The following is a 20,015-nucleotide window of genomic DNA, read 5'->3' on the forward strand; positions in this document are numbered from 1 at the left end:
ATTATGCGGAAGCCTACAAGTCCTACCAAAAAGTGTGTGAAAGTAATGGTAATAATGATCCTATTTTGGATATGGTTGCATTTAAAGGTTTATATACAATCTACGCAATTGACCTGAGTTCTCAAAAGGAAACTATAAAGTCTAATCGAGTGGATACTTCTCTATACATTGAAAGAGGGGAGAATGAAGAAGTTGATGCTTATTGTTTGCTTTTGGAGGAAACAGAATTACAGATTAATACAGATAATGGTGTTATGATTAATATCACATAGGTTTTTTCTCATAAATAAATGGTAGGGGTATATGTTAATCAAATCAATCTTAATAAATTAACATCTTGTATTCAAAATCAAAAGCCTTGTATTATTAATGTTAATACAATTCAAAGAAAAGGAGCTGTAAGAATTGATGTTTTACTCACACACACACAAGTAAAAACACTAAATGATGTTGGATCACTTAAAATTAAAATGACGAAACCTATGTTAAAGAAATATTCAATAGACGAGTCAAGAGGAGGATTTCTCCCGTTTCTAATTCCTTTATTTGCTGGTTTAAGTGCGGCGGGAGCATTGACTGGTGGTATTTCAGCAGCGGTAAAAACTGCTAACGAAAGGAAGGCACAACTAAAAGCTCAAAAAGAATTGGAAAGACATAACAAGGAGTTGGAGAAACAAATTAGTGGAAGTGGTGTAATTGTAGATTTTGCTCAAAAACTTGAAAGTCTACCTGATAAAGCTAGATTGTTGGTTGGTGATATGCTTTCCTCTATCGCTCAAGCGGGTGTTAAACTAACTAAACGGGGTAATGGATTGTATCTTTCTCATAAATAAATGGATAAATGGTTTAAACAATTTGGAAAGAATACAACGTCAAATATAGAACTAGCCAAGTATTGTAAAACACTAAAAATTGATAATGTGGTAATCTGTATGAGAGATGAATTAATACATATAAATAAGAATACAAAGAATATTATTATGAATTTAGACACACAGAATGGTTCTCATTGGGTTTGTATTCATAATAGTCAGGATAAATATTATTTTGATAGTTATGGTATGCCACCACCTGTTGAAGTAATACAATTCTTACAGAATGGTGTTTATCAAACATTTCAAGTTCAAGAAATTAATTCTAAATGTTGTGGTCAATTATGTTTATATGTATTATTTCAACTCAACAATAATGAAAATTTTTATGATATCATTTTTAATCTAATATAAATGACTTATGTTGGAAAAGATGGTTCTATCTTTGGAAAATCCTCTCAGGATATTGATTTATCAAATTATTATACAAAGGCACAGGCTGAACGACAAAAATATAGTGTAAGTAAAAATATTAATATGAAGAATACTTATAAATTAATCAATTATCCAAACCCTACAGATGCGAATGACTTAATTAGATTAAGTGATTTATCACAATATATATTTTTAAAGAAAACAGCACGTTTTGTGAAAGAAGTAAAATTTACAACCACAACACCTGGTTATACTGACCATACACCTTTCCTCATTGAATTTAACTACCTGCTTACAATTGAATTTTATAAAGAAGGACATTTAGTTAATATGCGAATTAATAAATGGGGGTATGATATGCCTGATTTAGGGTATAATTGGTCTTTTTCAATAAACATAGAAGACCTACATGATTTAAATCAGTCTCGTAAAGAAGAATATTATCCACTTGGTGAGGATAAGGATTTATGTGGAAGTACAATTAGTAAACAACAAATACGTGATTTTAAGAAAAGAAAAATATATGATAGTATAGCGATGGTTCGCATGACAAAGAAGGAAGGTAATGAGATAAGGATAGAAAGCCGAGGAATACAAACCGATTTGGTAGTGGGAAGATGGGGTGGTATTACCTGTCATAATATTAATCTCACATATATTTCTGATACATAAATGGCAGGAAGAAGACTACAAGAGAATTATAATTTTTGTATTCAAGGATACCTACAAGAAAAGGGTGCTCGGTATTACATACCTTATGATTTGGAGCATATACATGGGAATTTTGTCATTAAAAACTGGCCTTATACTGATATTGTTAAACCCACAAATAGAGACTTGTTTAAAATATTAAATAAAAATGAACTTCTCAAAGTTATGAAATATAAAACTCTTTTAGAAATCGTCAACAAATCTTATTGGTATCCTATTATGAGAAAAATAATTATAGATACAAGAATATCTCAAAATCCAGATGAGTATATGTATAATATTCTTTGGGGTTCAAACTCAAGGGTAGCAAGGGATGAGGAAGGAGTTGAAGAAGAGAAGGAGGAAAGAGAGAAAAAGGAGAAGGAGGAAAGGGAGAGGGAGGAGAAGGAGGAGAGGGAGAAAAAGGAGGAGAAGGAGGAGAGGGAGAAAAATGAGAAGGAGGAAAGGGAGAAAAGGGAGAAGGAGGAAAGGGAGAAAAGGGAGAAAAAGGAGAAGGAGGAGAGGGAGAAAATGGAGGAGGAGGAGAGGGAGCAAAGAGAGAGGGAGGAAAAATATAAAAAGATGGAAATCATTGAGATTCATAAAAGATTGAGTGTATTAAAGCAAATAAATCAATCTCAACGCACCGAAGAGGAAATTAAAGAATTAACAACTCTTATGAAGATAATGGTTTCAAAAATAAGAACGTCAATGTCTTCAATTTCAGGGAGGAGATTTAAACGAGAAAGTGGTGAAGAAGAAGAAGAAGAAGAAGGAAAAGATTATGTGATTGATGATGTTGGTGTCATTGACTTTAGTTAGTTTTTATTTGTAAATAAATGGAGGAGAGAGTGAAGGCATTCCTTAGGATTCTTTATGTTTTAAAAATAAAGATTGAAATGTATATGTTGAAAACCAAAAAGGTTTTGATACTCTGTCGGAATTTTTCTGATAAATAAATATGAGTTATTGTCTCAAATGTAAAAAGAAAACTAAATCTAAAAATATCTCTTATGTTAAAGCTAAAAATAATAGAGTTTATCAAAAAGGAATATGTCAAGTATGTGGCTCTAAAAAGTGCCAATTCATCTCTCCTAAAAGAGGAGGAGACATACAAAAGTTTCTGTCAGGAAGTAAATTTACAACAACTGGAATTCCAGGGGAATTACACCTTCCAGGGTATTCTTTCTGTGGTCCAGGAACAAACTTGGATAAAAGATTAGATGAGGCTGACAATCCTAAACCTTGGTCTAAACCTACAAATAGGGTTGACGAAGTGTGTATGAAGCATGATATTGCTTATGGGAAAACCACTACGTTGACTGAAAAACATAAAGCCGACAGCGAAATGTTGTATAATTTGTCTTTGATACAAAATCCAACGTTGAGAGAGAAAGTTGATAGGTTTATTGTGAGAAATTTGATAAATGCTAAATTGAAACTTGGTCTTGGTTATTCCTCAAAAAACTATTAGGCTCTAATGATGTCATCAAGACTGAGGAGCTTTTGGCTGAAGAATTACACAAACCTATAATCACAAAGTTTAAAAGAAGGAAGGTTTATTCTAAATACACTGACCACATATGGTCCGCTGATTTAATTGAATTGAATAATGACAGGGGATACAGGTATGCTTTAACCGTTATTGATTTGAGGAGTAGATTTGCCTGGGTTGTCCCTTTAAAAAATAAAAGGGGTGATACTTTAATGTTAGCCTTTAAGCTAATATTTGATCGGGATAAAAGGAAACCAAAGAAGTTATGGACTGATGAGGGAACAGAGTTCTATAACAAAATATTCATGAAATTTCTTAAGGGGAAGGGTATTAAATTATACAGCACCTTTAATGAAGGAAAGGCAGTTGTTATTGAGCGTTTTAATCGTACTTTAAAAGAGAAATTATATAAAAAATTCACACAACTCGGTTCTCAAAAATGGGTGTATTTAATTCAGGATATTGTAGATAATTACAATAATACAGTTCATTCATCAACACAATCAAAACCATCAGAAACATTTACAAAATTAGAATATGAAAAGGAGATTAATTTGAGAAAGCCCAAGTTTAAAGTTGGTGATATTGTAAGAATATACAAATGGAAAAGTCATTTTGAGAAAGGTTATACACAAAAATGGACTCGTGAATTATTTAAAATCATTGATGTAATGGATACAGTCCCTTGGACCTACAAATTATATGATTTAAATGGAGAAGAAATCTTGGGTTCATTTTACTCACAAGAATTACAAAAAACACAAGTAAGCAGATAATACCCTTGAAAATAATAAATAAATAAATAAAATGTAATGGGGATACGTTTTTAAATCTGTGAACCCCAAACACAGAATCCCACAACTTTTTAGTTGGGGCTTAACTTTTGTGTGTGTATAATGGGGATACGTTTTTAAATCTGTGAACCCCAAACACAGAATCCCACAACTTTTTAGTTGGGGCTTAACTTTTGTGTGTGTATAATGGGGATACGTTTTTAAATCTGTGAACCCCAAACACAGAATCCCACAACTTTTTAGTTGGGGCTTAACTTTTGTGTGTGTATAATGGGGATACGTTTTTAAATCTGTGAACCCCAAACACAGAATCCCACAACTTTTTAGTTGGGGCTTAACTTTTGTGTGTGTATAATGGGGATACGTTTTTAAATCTGTGAACCCCAAACACAGAATCCCACAACTTTTTAGTTGGGGCTTAACTTTTGTGTGTGTATAATGGGGATACGTTTTTAAATCTGTGAACCCCAAACACAGAATCCCACAACTTTTTAGTTGGGGCTTAACTTTTGTGTGTGTATAATGGGGATACGTTTTTAAATCTGTGAACCCCAAACACAGAATCCCACAACTTTTTAGTTGGGGCTTAACTTTTGTGTGTGTGTGTATGTGCGAGTGAGTCATAATAATATACAAACCCTAACCCAACCCAAGCCCTAACCCAACCCCATCCCTAACCCAAACCCATCCCTAACCCAACCCATCCCTAACCCAACCCCATCCCTAACCCAACCCCATCCCTAACCCAACCCCATCCCTAACCCAACCCCATCCCTAACCCAACCCCATCCCTAACCCAACCCCAACCCTAACCCAACCCCATCCCTAACCCAACCCCATCCCTAACCCAACCCATCCCTAACCCTCACATTCAAAATCCCAACCCTAACCCAATCCCATCCCTAACCCAACCCCAACCCTAACCCTCACATTCAAAATCCCAACCCTAACCCAACCCATCCCTAACCCAACCCCATCCCTAACCCAACCCCATCCCTAACCCAACCCCAACCCTAACCCTCACATTCAAAATCCCAACCCTAACCCAACCCCATCCCTAACCCTCACATTCAAAATCCCACCCAAACCCTAACATAATCTTTCTTTTCTTCTTTTTTAAATACGTATTTCTTTTTTTTTTTTCCTCTTCCTCCAATTCTGTCTTTCAAGGCTTTTAAGTTTGAAGAAGTAGAAATGGGAAGAAAGAATTTTCCAGCATTTTCTTCCTCGAACTTTCTTGATATTGCTTAAATCAAGCGTCATTAAATAAAGAACATTGTTCATTGCTTTAGAATCCAAAGAGTCTCCAAGAGGAACCCCACAGGTAGAGTCTCCAAAATAAAACCAACTTTCCAAGTTCCCAAGGTATAACCACATTCCTGTTGAGCCTCCAAGATAGGTATCACATTCCGAGTCATCAAAACAAAACCCCCATTCCGAGTCTCCAAAAATATAACCATCTTTCCAAGTCCCCAAGGTAAAACCACAATTTTCAGAAATATTGGGGGTTTCCGTGATAAGTCTCACATAGTATAACTGCGGACCATCAGGGAAAACTTCCCTTTCCCAATTTTTTAGGGTTTCTATGATGTGTCTCACATAGTATAACTGCGGACCATCAGGGAGAATTCCCATTTCACAATTTTTTAGGGTTTCTATGATGTGTCTCACATAGTATAACTGCGGACCATCAGGGAGAACTCTCCTTGCCCAATTTTTTAGGGTTTCTATGATGTGTCTCACATAGTATAACTGCGGACCATCAGGGAGAACTCTCCTTGCCCAATTTTTTAGGGTTTCTATGATGTGTCTCACATAGTATAACTGCGGACCATCAGGGAGAACTCTCCTTGCCCAATTTTTTAGGGTTTCTATGATGTGTCTCACATAGTATAACTGCGGACCATCAGGGAGAACTCTCCTTTCCCAATTTTCAGAAATTTGTGGGTCTCCAATGTATGACTTGTATTCTGGCTCATCAAGGTAGAACTTGTTCAGTGGGTTTTGTTTTGATAACTCACAACAAGTATCATCATGGTAAAACTCTTTTTCAGGATTTTGTGGATCTCCAAGGTATAACTCTTTGGCTGGGTCATCAAGGTAGAACTCGTTCTGGGGGTCTTGGTTGTTCAAAATGTCTTCAAACAAAAAAATAACTTCATCCCAAGTTGTGTTAAAAGCAGAATTTTCATTTCGTATCTCAGATACAATTTCCTGTGAAAGAAAATAACAATGTATTAATTTAATACAATATTTTTTATTTGTATAAATCAAGCTCTATGAATATTAAAATAAACTTTGTTAACTCTTACACGAGTCTCATCTTAAAAAAAAAAAAAAAAAAAAAAAATTAAATAAATAAATAAATAAATAAACAAACTTACCTCCATTGATAAGAGGTTCGAGTCCAGTTCATCAATCTGAAGGTTGAGTTCTACACAGGTAGTAGGACTCCATGGAATAGCAAAGTTATCCCATTCCATTTCGGCATAGTAGTCCATTCTCAAGTGAAGCAGAAAGCGTGTTTGAAAAAGCCTGTGTGGTCGGTGCCTTTTATAAGGACTGGGTGTGTCTTCCTGTGGAAATTCCCTGGGCGTGTCTTAACTGGAAATGATGTGATGGAAATTCCCTGAAAATGATGTAATGTATTACCTGGAAATGATACAATGCTGAAGAGTTTATAAAGTGGGTGGGACTTAGCAAAAGTGGGAGGAGCTTAGCAAAAGTGGGCGAGGCTTAGTAAAAAGTGGGCGTGGCTTAACAAAAAGTGGGCGGGCTTAGTAAAAAATGGGCGTGGTTTACCAAAAAGTGGGCGGAGCTTACCAAAAAATGGTATGTGGCACTGGAGGCGCTCAAACAAGAACATTGAGGGAGGTTTACCATTTTATCTTAGCTCAGTTAAAATATCTTAATAAAGAACCAAACTCAAACATATTTTTTGTTAATATATTAGATGGTGAAGAGAGTTGTAGGAGAATTAAATTATTTCCCACGCATAAACAAATATTTGTAGGGTCGTTGTTTGAGTGGGTTATATTCACCAGATGATATTAAGAGTAAAAGGTTAAAAGGTCCATGAGGTCAGAAGGATCACAGGTGTTTAAGTGGTCTAATGAATAAGGATAACATGTCAAAAGGTTAGAAGGTTCGTAAAGAACAGGGTGAGAGAAATATAGGTGTTTAGGGGCAATGAGGGAGGGAAAGAATTAATATGGAAGTGAATGGTCAATGTTTGAGTGGGTCAAAGATTAATCTGCCAGATGATATGTAGAAGAAGGATGATAGGTCTATAAGAGAAAACAAATATTTGTAGTGTTTGAGTGGTCTAATGAACAACATTAAGGATAGGTACTACAGACAAAAGGTTCATAAAGATGAGGGTGGGAGAAATAGAGGTGTTTATGATTTTTGAAAAAGACAAGGGGGTAAATGACATTAGATAGGGATTTCACATGTTAAACGGAGGTGTCCCAGAAGCAACATTATTACACTACTCACACACACACACACACACACACACACACACACACACACACACACACACACACACACACACACACTTACTGAAGAGACAAACACTTAACACAGCCACTGAGCTTGGGGGAAATTCCGTCACTACCGTCACTTCACGGAGTACTCTGGGTACCAGCGAAGTCATAACAATGGCGCCGCTTTTGTCACTGTACTCAGCAGGGCGTTTCCTCATGAGGAATTTCCTCCTCCCCATGGATGTCAACCGATGGGGATTATATCCGTGCTCCATCCTTTTTAAGCAAGTAAGCAGTACGTCCATTTAAAATTTTTTTGCCGGGACTTGAACCGGTCCAAATCGGATGGGTGTTTTTTAAGACACACCATCTACTTACTGGATGGCCGTTGGCTCCCTACGGGAGCTCATACACCCTTTGCCAGGTGTTGTTTTTGGTCCTGGCATGGTCACAGTCACCCTCCCAACTAGCAAAGCCAGTGAGGGGTGTCGGTTTATTCGCCGACAACCCGACCATGTGGCAGGTAGCACTGGGTTACATGTTACCAGTAAAAAAAATAAAAAAAATAAAAAAATCTCAATCTTCCCTCTAGGTTTACAAGACAGCTATTCACCACACTGAGATTATCCCCCATCCAAAACCATTATCTTTTCTACTCTCGTTGACCCTCTTCAAGCGCACCTCTTTCCAAATTTCCAAAGTTTTTTCCTTCCTCGAGTTTGATTCTGTATCCATTTTGGATCCCAGTGTTTACCTGTATTATTGTGGTTGTCCTTAGGCTTAGGCCTCGAGTTTGATTCTGTATCCATTTTGTCCACCCAATGTGTCCTCCCCCTCATTCTTCCCCACATCCGTTATTAGTCCCCTACTGGTTTCACTGGAGAGATCTATAGGTTTACTCTCTGTCTGTCCGTCTGTCCGTCACACCTGTGTTTTTTCAAACTTTTGCCCCATACCCTTTAACATATTTGAACTGAAGCTTGGTACATGGTGTTATTACTCCCGCTAGGGAGTAATGCATTCAATCGTGTGTGTGTGTGTGTGTGTGTGTGTGTGTGTGTGTGTGTGTGTGTGTGTGTGTGTGTGTGTGTGTGTGTGTGTGTGTGTGTGTGTGTGTGTGTGTGTGTGTGTTCGTATGTTCGTGAACAAGATATCTGGAAAAGTTCTGAACGGATTTGGATGAAAGTTGGTGGGATGATTGCCCTTGTGATAAGGAAGAATTGATTAGTTTTTGGTGAAGCTCAGGATATTATTCCGGATCCAGGAATTTTTTTGGGGAATTTTTTTTCTGTTTTACTGCATTAAAGCTTTTATTCTTATTCTTAAATGATGTTTTTCTCCTCTAATTCCGAGATATATCAAAATAAATTAGCTGACAGGGCCTACTTTCTTTTTCATTTATTGTTTTGGGGAGAGGGGATGTTAAACAAAACGTATTATTCCAAGTTGACCCACGGCGGGAGTATGCGCTCTACTGAGTGGCGTTCTAGTTATAACAAGTTACAGAACACGTTCGAGTTTCAGGGCGTTTCGTCAATTTTTCAGTGTTATGCTCTTTTTAGATTTAGAAAATATCACATCGGTAGGGGACATGTATTGCAAAGCAATTCTCCCTCTATTTTGTCCCTCAACCCTGCTGTAGGTGTGCTTCCACACCTCTCTTTCTACTGTTGCTTTTGTTCTGTTACTTCCTGATCCATTCGATGTTTTTGCTCCTCCATGAGCCTCGGTTTTGTACAAAAAAAAACCTTACACGACACGAGAGCAATTCCGTTATGAACCGTAGCGGCATCGGTCCCAACTATAGCTAGAATAAATAAGGTCGGATCTTTTTGAGCAATCTAGACTACTACTTTAAATGGAGGAAATCCAGTTATCTGTTTGGTTTAAATTTTCTATTTTTTTTTACATTTCCCCCATTGGATGAAGCATGACATCTGATCCTCTCATGCTCTCCACCAATTTTTATTTATTTAATTAAAAAAAAACAAAAACATTTAGAGGCCATTTTTCCCCGCAAAGCGGGGGTTGGCCTTTTTCGGGGACCGTGGTTGTTGTTGTTTTTTGGTCCCCTTTTTGAAGCAATGTTTTACGGCCGGATGCCCTTCCTGCCGCCAACCCTTTTTGTCGCCTTTTACGACTAGCAGGGAATTACCAGTGAACTGGTACTCAATTAGCCGACCTCGGAAGGATGACAGGCTGAGTCAACCCCCTGGCGTTAATTCAGCGATCGACCGGGATTCGAACCCAGGATCCTAGGATCCTAAGCTGGCACCCTAGCCGCTAGCCCAACACCAGGCTATCTATTTAATTAAGATATGGAATTTCGAAAACTCCATCAGACACTTGAATTAATTACACAGGTGAGTTTGCTGCCTGCTGTTTGGGGGTCGGCTTTTCTATTATTATGCCACGCACGAAGCGATAGTCAGGGTTACAAAATTGGTTCACCTTGTCTGTCTGACTGTCCACAAATATCAGATTATGATCGAGGAACAACCTTATTTCAATTCAATGTTATATTTTGAACACAAATCGGAACATGAACCTTCAGGTAATAAGATCAGAAATTTCCGAAAAGATTTTTCCACAAGCTTTAAAATCTTTATTTTATTATAATTTAATTAAACACTGTAGAACACAAATCACCTTTTTGGCACTTTCTATAAACACTTTTTTTTAGCAGTATTTGGGCAAAATATTCCAGCATTTTACGTCATCTTGACCAATCAAATTTGCTTCTCGTAGACACCGCCCATGTCCCTCTTTTTCTCAAGACTGTGTTTTTCTCAAGACTCAAGACAAGAGGTGTTCTATGAACCCAAACACGACATGCTCATTGCGGAATAATGTGGCCAGCCTACCTTTGTAATTTGATGCTGCTCTGAGTAGCCTCCACCGAGGTAAATGTAAAATTGATCAAAGTTTGTATTTTGCAAGGATCTTTACCAACTTCCCATCCGCTTAGGCCTTGTGAGACAATGACGGTACATTGGAATCATAGCAAAATTGTCTTTTCCTGCGGCGGCTGTCGAGGATGCCTCCCAGAATTACTGGGATCAATTCCGATATTAGGATTTTAAATAATGACTGTTTTTTGAGTTCCTCACAAGATTATATTGTAAAATATCTTGCCTTAGTAAGATGATGTGGACCACCCTAGCAACTGATATTTTGATTGTGTGTGAGTAACAAATGTGCTTGGAATTATCCTCAATATAAGGTGTCTCTCTGCAGAGAGGAGAGGGACAGTGGTCGTCGGGAGTTCAGTTTGGTGTTTGTGCCACGGGGATCTCTACTTTGTGAGAAGCAGCTGAAGGATCTGGGTGTCTTTGGCAACCTTTCCCATGTTACACACTTTGGTTTACACCTCATCCCGTTTGACAGTGACCTACTTTCCATGGAAGCTGAGCTCTCATTTCGGGTAACCTTTACGCAAGCCTTTTCTGCAGCCCATTCGTCTGGAGGCCTAGCAAGCCCAGCTCATAAAGCTATTTATTTTTTGTTTTAAAAATGAAGGTGGAAAAAAGTTGCGATTGAAAGTTTCAATTTAGCCTCGGGAGCAGCTGGCTCTGGAATAAAACAGGAGAGAATAGTCACTACATTCCCTCAATATAAAATGTTTGCTCCATTGTCATGTATACCTGAAAAAATAATGATGCAATGTAAACTCTTCCCCCCCCCCCCCCTCAATACCTCCCCACCCCCCCACTACCCCCCTACCCTTCTCCTCTCTTGCTGCCCTTTTAGTTGGCATTGCCTCTGTTGTCAATGGTGAAAAAGTGCATTTTAACTTGAGAATTTGTTTGTCATACCAGTTTGCCATGCATACCTATTTTAACTTGAGAATAAAAGTATGAGAAAAATTAAACCGTTACATTGTAAACAGCTAATTGTGCAGTTCTCTGTTAAGTGTGGAGAAATTCCATGATAGCCTAGTTTATTGTTTAACTTCCTTCTGTATCCATCCTGTCCTCCCCATGCTTCCTTTCCTGCCCCCCCCCCCACCCACCCCCCTAGTCATCCCCACAACCATTGTTTGTCCAAGTCTCCCTCTATTTTGCCCTTCAACTCTGCTATTATTGGTGCTCCCTCCTCCCTCCCTACTGTTCCTTTTGTGCTGTTGTGTCCTGATCCGCAACTGCATCCTTTAGAGGGGATGTTGAGCTTGTATTCTCTTGGACACAGTAAAGTTCCTGCTTTACCCGTCAAAAATGTAGGCCTTTGTGTTCCAGTACTTGCAGTATTCGGCAGTGTCAGCAGATACCATACTTGTGATGAGTTGTTTGGCTTTTGATGTGTATCCAGAATCCAACCATAGCTCAGGATGAAAGCTCTCATGGGTCTTACTGGTTGGTTGATGGTTTCTGATAATAGTCAGGCAGCTTAGCAGCATATTTATCGAAAATGGGGAACGGCTTGACAAAAGCGCCATTTTTATTTTGGTGGTCCATTAGACCATATACAATAGATTTAGGACCGGAGGCAAGAAATATACAGTGTTCTTCACCTTTTTATTGGACAAAAACCAATTATGTATATATTTTCAACAAGGAGGCTAACTTTTATTTCATTACGCAGTGTTATTTGTAAAACGTATGCATGCCTGCATAATAAATCTTACGCCTCCATGTAATAATAATTAGTAATATAATACCGAGTGTTTATACAAATGTGTTATACTTGTGACTCGCGCACCTCTCATATATCTAACATGTACGCAACTATAAGGATGTAATGACAATATAGCTTTAGAACAGACAACATGTTGTTCAAGGTAATTTGTCCAGCAATTTATGTATTTACGATTTTAGTCTAACTCCAATAGCTGATGATTTATTTGCATAAATGTATTGCTCGATATTATGCTGTGCGAGTCGTATTTGCGCAAAAGTCAAACACTGTATACTTGCCTCCGGTCCTAATTCTATTGCATATGGTCCAATGAACCACTAAAATAAAAATGGTACTTCTGTAAAGTCGTTCCCCCAAAAATTGCTAAGCTGCCTAACTATAACTAAGCAGGCCGTTAACAGTGCTGTTATGCCAAAAAATTAAACCGTATCCTTGAAGCCCTTTGTGCTTCTTTGTGATTGAGCTTCATTGGCACTTACAAGATAGTGGATATGTAAAAGTATGCTTTTGGCAATGCCAAATTGTGTTGTGTTAAAGTTGCAGCTTTAATTGTTGTAAGACCACCAGCGATTCAATATGCAATGGGATGGTATTAGCAGAGCAGTTAAGAGGAAGCATCGTTCATTTTTTCAGGAAAGCACCAAATTTGGCACAGATGTAGTATGGACCTATACAATTGTTTTCCTGAGGGGCGCCCAAAAATTCAGAACCCCTGGTGGCCGCCATATTGCATTTCAACATGACCGCCCTCTGTGACCTATTTCCCTCAATAGCTTCTATACTATGAGTGGTCTTGGTCTTGTATTGTGGTCTTGGCAATAGCACACTACTTTACCTACCAGTCACACGGTGTGGAGGAACTCTGGATTGTCATTGGCACTGGTAAAAGCTACCGCTACCTTGCCATCCATAAAATTGCTACCGGCCTTGGCTGCAGGAAGTCCGAGTCTTTGCCATTATTTCATGCTTGCACTGGCTGCGACACAGTGTCATTTTTTGCCCAAATTGGGGAAAAGACAGCCTGGAAGGCTTGGGAGGCATACCCCAGCATCACGCAGACCTTTCATGCTCTTGCTTATAGGCCATCTGTGGACGCTATTACTATGGAACTACAGAGCATAGAAAGATATGTTGCCATCCTCTATGACCGGACTACCGAGATAAAGACAGTGAATGACATGCGCCGACACTTGTTCACGAAGAAGGCAAGAACAATTGATCACATTCCCCCAACAGCAGACGCCTTCGAACAACACCTAAAACGTGCATGTTTTCAGGCTGGACACGTATGGAGTCAGGCACTTGTGCCCTACCCAGAACTTCCATCACCAGCTGATTGGGGCTGGATGAAAACAGGGACTTCTTGGACACCAATTTGGACCACAATACCACTGATACAGGAGGCATGCTCAGAGCTTACAAGCTGCCATTGTAAGTCAGCCTGTAAAGGCAACTGTAAATGCTCCAAGGCAAATCTGCCCTGCACATCACTGTGTGACTGCGATGGACAGTGCTTTTAGTACTAAGCGTCTGTGCGAGATCCTCCACCTTTCAAGTGGCCACAATATTTTAAGTTAAAACTGCAACTGTGTGTAACTTTGATTAATTAATACCATTCCATTGTTATCAGAGACCAATAAAACAATGTGTATCACTTGGAATTGAAATTTTACCTAAAATACTATGAGAGATTCAAGGAAAATGGAAACACCATGGTGGCCATCTTGAAATTAAAGATGATGGATGCCAATCTTTATGCAATTGATCCCATTGGATTCAGAGACCATGAAAACATGGGGTAAGACACTAGAACTGTGGTGTTATCGCTCATAGTATAGAAGTTATTGAGGGAAATAGGTCACAGAGGGCGGTCATGTTGAAATTCAATATGGCGGCCATCAGGGGTTCTGAATTTTTGGGCGCCCCTCAGGAAAACAATTGTATAGGTCCATACTACATCTGTGCCAAATTTGGTGCTTTCCTGAAAAAATGAACGATACGCCCTATTTTTCGGTCTTAACTGCCTAAGTATATGTTATTATGATCAGGACTGGCATCACTGTTTTGTAAACCTTTTGCTATTTTGATGTGTGTTATGTTCCTTCCCTGCAGGAATGTTGCCTTGAGAGCGACTACACCAGCATGTTTGATGTTGCCAAGGGGATAATGACTCTGCAGAGTCTTTACGGCATAATTCCCGAGATCCACGGGAAAGGGGATTGTGCACGGGTATGACAGCAATCGATAGATCTTCCAAATGACAAAAGCTAGTCATTTTTCGGTAGAAGTAGCTATTTCTTTATTTTGCTGTGTGTTCTTGTGCACAGAAAGTAGCGGATATGCTCCAGCGTATGCAGAGGGAACTGGGGAACGTGCAGTCTTGTATACCTTCATCCATAGACTCCCTGGTTCTACTAGACCGCAGTGTTGACCTTTTGACTCCACTGGCAACACAGCTGACATACGAGGGCCTAATTGATGAGCTTTACGGTGTCCAAAACAGTAAGCACTTCTCTTGCTCGGTGATTTTTTTTATTTTTCAAAATATGATTGGGCTTGTACTATTCCACATGTTTTGTATGTCCAGAAGCTTAGTGAGTACTTCCTCCACAACTCCAAGACTAATGGACAGTTCTCAGCAAGATCTCTCCTTTATGATGGTCCGTCCTCTATATTATATAGCATGGTCATTCACTATAATATATCATATTGTTGTTGAAATGGCTCCTAGGGGTTGACACTACTTGGAATAGTTCAGTTTGATCCTTTATATGTCAGAGCATAAGCCTGAAGTAATTATTTGTGATATTAGATATGCATTGCTTATGTAATAGATAAGACGACGTCTCCCCCTCTTAATGTCTGTCTAAAATTCCCGACCTTTTTGACCCCTTTTTAAAATGTCCTTCCCCCTGTAAATCTGTCTTTGTCCTTTTTGAGGTCGCTAGGCCTTGAGGTGCTAGCTGGGCAGGAGAACTGTACAGGCGCATTTGAACATAGACCGAGCCATTGGCAGCAACGGGGTGTAGGGTTCACAGAAAGTCGTCCCGCGCAACAGACCAAGCCATCGTCCTGGTGATAAGCGAGAGGGAATGGGCTTGGCGCACCATCAATGTTGCTTTATCCCAATGGGATAAAAGTGTGGAGTGAGAATAGAAGAGGAGGACACGCCCTGAATTAACAAGGTAAATGCCATGTTCCTGTGCTGCTCCGTCCCTGGGTAAAGTGACGCCCGCCAGAGCCATGTCCGTCTTCTCCTCCAGCCAAGCATGGAACCCAGCACCGGCACAAGTGATGCAGTTCCCTGCCGGAGTGACTGCCACTGCAATTATCCTGCTAAAATCTGCCAGGTTTGTCCCAGCCATCTTTTCTGTCTTGTGGATTCCCTATTGTCTATCTCTCGTGGTGTGTCTGCCGGGTCCTAAGGAATTTTTTTATTTAAGGATCTCCGTTTCGTCATTGGCATCGTGGGCATTTCATAATTGGCACTCAATAGTTTGGGTTAAGGGGTTTGTTCATTATTTGATTACTTCTTGTGTTAGAGGGGAGTAAGGGCACACCAAGGGTAGCCAGAGGAGCAGTGAAAGAGTGGACAAGTAAGAGTAGAAGGAGCACAGAGATAAAAGTTAAAACTGAGACATGGGAAAATATAATTGGAATGGAAGGAGATAGTGGTGGATAGATTAAAAGAAGGAGTGCCAGAAGGGGAAATTAAATATATAGGACGGGATGAGATTAAAGGGCTTGCTGGGGCAGCTTTTTGTGAGGAGCAGGTGAAAGAAGAGAGCTTTGGGGGAGCCAGGAGCAGGTGAGCAGGTGTCTCTCGCTTGCCACACATTACCCATAATTCAGCCGGAGCCGGTGAGCTCACTATTGAAACCAGTGGCCTGGGTGCCGCATTTAGAAGCAGATGGAGACCTTCAGAAGGAGTCACACCACCGAGCCAGGATATTGTGCTGGCGCACAGTAAGAAAATATTAGGGGCAGGCCTGAACTTGTTACAGCTCCGGCATACAGGATGGTGGGTAAATTGGTTACATAGAACCAAAGTAGAGGGGTGTTAATAAAAAGAAGAGAAATGTGTTTTTGAAAATGCTAGGATAGATAGAGATGCTTCCCCTTCATTCAATTTTTAATTTCTACAGCCGCTGGGATAACTGGAGTAGGGTAATTGGCTTTTGAGAGAACCCATTGGGACCCAAATTGCTGGAGTAGAGGTATGTATGTCCCCTCATTGGGTTACTCCGCCAACACGCCAGGTAGAGCCACGCCAACTCATAATTGTAGTCACAGCACATGCCTTGATCTCCTCCTGGGAGATAGCTTGGTTTAATGGGATGAAAGGGCCCAGGAGGGATAGCTAGTAGAGCGGCAGGAGTTAGAGATAGTATAGATTGAGGGATTAGTGGAGTAGTTAGGTATAGGGTAGAATAGGGCCAAAGCTGGCTGTTCTGTCTGCTTGCCACTGCATGCTCCTGCCACATGACAACATCTGCTGCCAGCTTGTAACATCTGCCAGCCACTCACCTGCCATTCAATTTTGCCCACCAGCCTTTAACTGCCATTTGCTTGTGAGCCATGCCACTTGTCAGTCTTTATTTTCCATCTGTAGCCATGCCATCTGCTGCATTTTTGTTGTGAGCCATGCCACCTACCGGCCTGCCACTCACCTGCTGTGTCACTTTGTTGGGCCATAAAGGCCAGAAGACTCCGCACCTGTTTCAAGGTGAAATGGGCTGAGCTTTTGATTATGGATTGGGCCACAAGTGCCATTTGTATGTATCAGGCCATGAGAGCCATTTGCTGAGTATTGGACCATATGGGCCACAAAAGCTCACCTTGAGGGCCACACAGGCCCTATTGTTACACTTTAACCAGAACTCCAGTTGTGGAGGCTGCTTGGGCCAGGGGAACACCGGGTGCTGGATGACCGTGCTACTCCAACCTTGCTGGATTTACCGAAGACATTTGTTGTGCTGGAACCCAGGGCCCTGATAGACAGTGTTGGGGGAGGGATCAGATATTGGGTAGGGGGGAACAGACTTCATAAACTTCAAGGACTCCAAGGAGCAAGAAGAAGAAGAGGCTCTCCTAGTATATCCCTCCTCACCCCAACCCTACGTTATTTCTTTCAATTGCATCCATACTTAGAATTGTATAAGTGCATGTATTAGTGAATGAATGTGTGGGATTGATGGAGCAACACGTTGGAGTAGGGTTGAATATTGTTTTTGAATTCCCGGAGAAGAGAGCACTAATCGCTCTCTTTTCCAGGAACGCATGCAGAGTGCTAAGCAAGGTATTACTGTATTTGCAATGTGGTAATTGAGTAACCTTGCGATGTTTTGCAGGTTGCAGCAACACAGTAATTTGGTTTTATTTTCACTTGATAAGGCGTCAAAGGCCCTTGCCAGCCTTCACATAATTTACACCAGAGTCCCAATTTTACCATGTAATCTCCAATACTTGAAGCATCCTTTACTTCTCAAGTTAGTACAGATTGGCATCAAAATGTTTAATTCCTCCGATTCTCCTCCCACAATTGCATTGCTTTCCACCCAGTGTACGTGAAACTCCCTCCGGAAAAATTCCTTCCTCGTCGACAAGGTGAGGGGCCCCAAGAACTGCCCACTGAGCCGAAGCGATTGCAGCTGAGCTCAGCTGAGGAGCTGTATGCGGAGATCCGGGATCGCAACTTCAACGCAGTGGGCGAGGCCCTCAGCCGTCGTGCAAGGAACATTACAGCAGCTTTTGAGGTCATTTGCCATTCACCGTTGTCAAAACAAATGGCTCAACCATTCATTTTGTCCTCTAATTTTGAGATAATTTAGTTGAGGTCTGCCAAAGCCCAGAATATGTTTCTGGTCAAGATTAGAGTAGCAGGTGATGTATAATGCACTTTTATTCCCATTTTTATTTTATGTATTTATTTTTACACAGGAGCGTCATCAGGCTCGCACTGTCGGGGAGATTAAACAATTTGTCTCTCGCTTGCCACACATGCAGACCATCAAGTCTTCACTCGCGACGCACACCGCTATTGCGGAGCTCATTCAAGAGGCTACCCGTAGGCCCAATGCACCCGACACAGACCACCCTGAAGGTTTACTAGTTTTTACCTGTGACGTTGCTTTATTGACAAAATTTTCCATATTGCAGGGTCTGAGAGCTTTTTGGATACGCTGGCTGTAGAACAGGAATTCATCTCAGGAATCGATACGGACAAAGTAAGGACCTCAGTTTGCATTTCTTCATCTCCGTTTGGTCCTGCATCCACATGGATCAGTTTCTTAACAATTAATCTCTATATAACCAACCATACGATTTTCCTTTTCTTGGCCGATATTGTGTATCAAAAAGGCCTTTTTACCATTTTTTGTTTACATAGTCAAGGCTCGAGGAAGAGCTAGAACACAGAATGGATCAGGGCATAACAAAACAAAAGGAACAGCAGGAGAAGGGGGGAAACGCCAACAGCAGGGTGGAGGGAGGAAATAGACGGAGACAGACAAACAAGGGATGCAGGTAACGATGATTGGTAGGGGAGAATGCAAGACAACAACAACAACATGCATTTTAAGGCCATTTTCCCTGCTAGAGTGGGGGTTAGCCTTGCGGTCCCCATGACAATCTTCTCCATTTTGCCCTATTTTCTGCATCTCTCCTTGTTAACCCCCTTGCCCGCATTTCTTCTTCCACCATCTTTAGCCAAGTCTTTCTTGGTCTTCCCCGTCCTCTACTTCCTTCTACATTCATTTCCATCACTCTTCTCAACCAGTCACTTTCATCCTTCCTCAACACATGACCAAACCACCTCAACCTGTTCCTCTTCACAGCATCAATCACATGACCAAATTCCCATCATCTTTCGCAATTCATCATTTGTCTTCCTCTCTCTCAACGATACTCCGCACATCCATCGAACCATTCACATTTCCACCCTTTCCAGCCTTCGTTGCTGCTCTACGTTCATTACCCATGTCTCGCTCCCATAAATCATAACACTTCTCACACATGCAGCATACACCTTTCCCTTCAGCTTCAGCGACACTCTCCTCCTCATCAGCACGCCACTCAGTTCCCGAAACTTCTTCCATGCACATCTCACTCGAGCAACTGTTGCCGAATCTGATCCACCTTCTCCATATGTCTCCGAGGTAGCAAAATGTTTTCACACCTTCCAGCTTCACGCCGTCTCCAAGATCCAACTCAACATTTCCTCCATCTGCAGCTCCCTCTGTGCACACCTTACATTTGAATGTAGCTGCCACACTGGTAAATGACCCTCTCAGACCACTACATTTTTGATGAACCCACTCAGCGCACATTGTACATTGAATGGAGTTCACTCCGACACCCTTCCTGCACACAGCACACGGCCACTTCCCAGTTCTTTCCACCTCACCACATGCTTTACCACTTGCCATCACCTTCGTCTTTCCGATATTCACCTTCAGACCTTTTGTCTCCATACATTCCTTCTACTTGTTCATCTATTCCTTCAGTCCATGCATACTTTCCGCAATCAACACCAGATCAGCTGCATACAACAACTCCCACGGTAAACCCTCCTTTACGTTCTGAGCCAGCACCTCCATCACAGCTACAAATAGTAGTGGACTTAGTACCGACCCCTGATGCACTCCCACCTTCACCTCAAACTCAC

At 40.6% G+C, this 20,015-nt stretch overlaps 1 protein-coding gene across 1 annotated transcript in view; it reads left to right on the forward strand.

Moving 5' to 3' along the window:
- The window catches only part of VPS33A (VPS33A core subunit of CORVET and HOPS complexes), a 39,904-nt gene that overhangs the window by 12,202 nt on the left and 7,687 nt on the right, over positions 1-20,015 (forward strand). Inside the window, exons 4-9 of the mRNA XM_068121061.2 lie at positions 10,952-11,138; positions 14,462-14,578; positions 14,677-14,851; positions 17,912-18,105; positions 18,290-18,416; positions 18,509-18,576. Coding sequence (XP_067977162.1) covers positions 10,952-11,138; positions 14,462-14,578; positions 14,677-14,851; positions 17,912-18,105; positions 18,290-18,416; positions 18,509-18,576 — 868 coding nt within the window. The remainder of the gene's footprint in view (positions 1-10,951; positions 11,139-14,461; positions 14,579-14,676; positions 14,852-17,911; positions 18,106-18,289; positions 18,417-18,508; positions 18,577-20,015) is intronic.

Source organism: Myxine glutinosa, chromosome 6 (assembly GCF_964187855.1).
Source record: "Myxine glutinosa chromosome 6, kmMyxGlut1.1, whole genome shotgun sequence".
Taxonomy (NCBI): Eukaryota; Metazoa; Chordata; class Myxini; order Myxiniformes; family Myxinidae; genus Myxine; species Myxine glutinosa.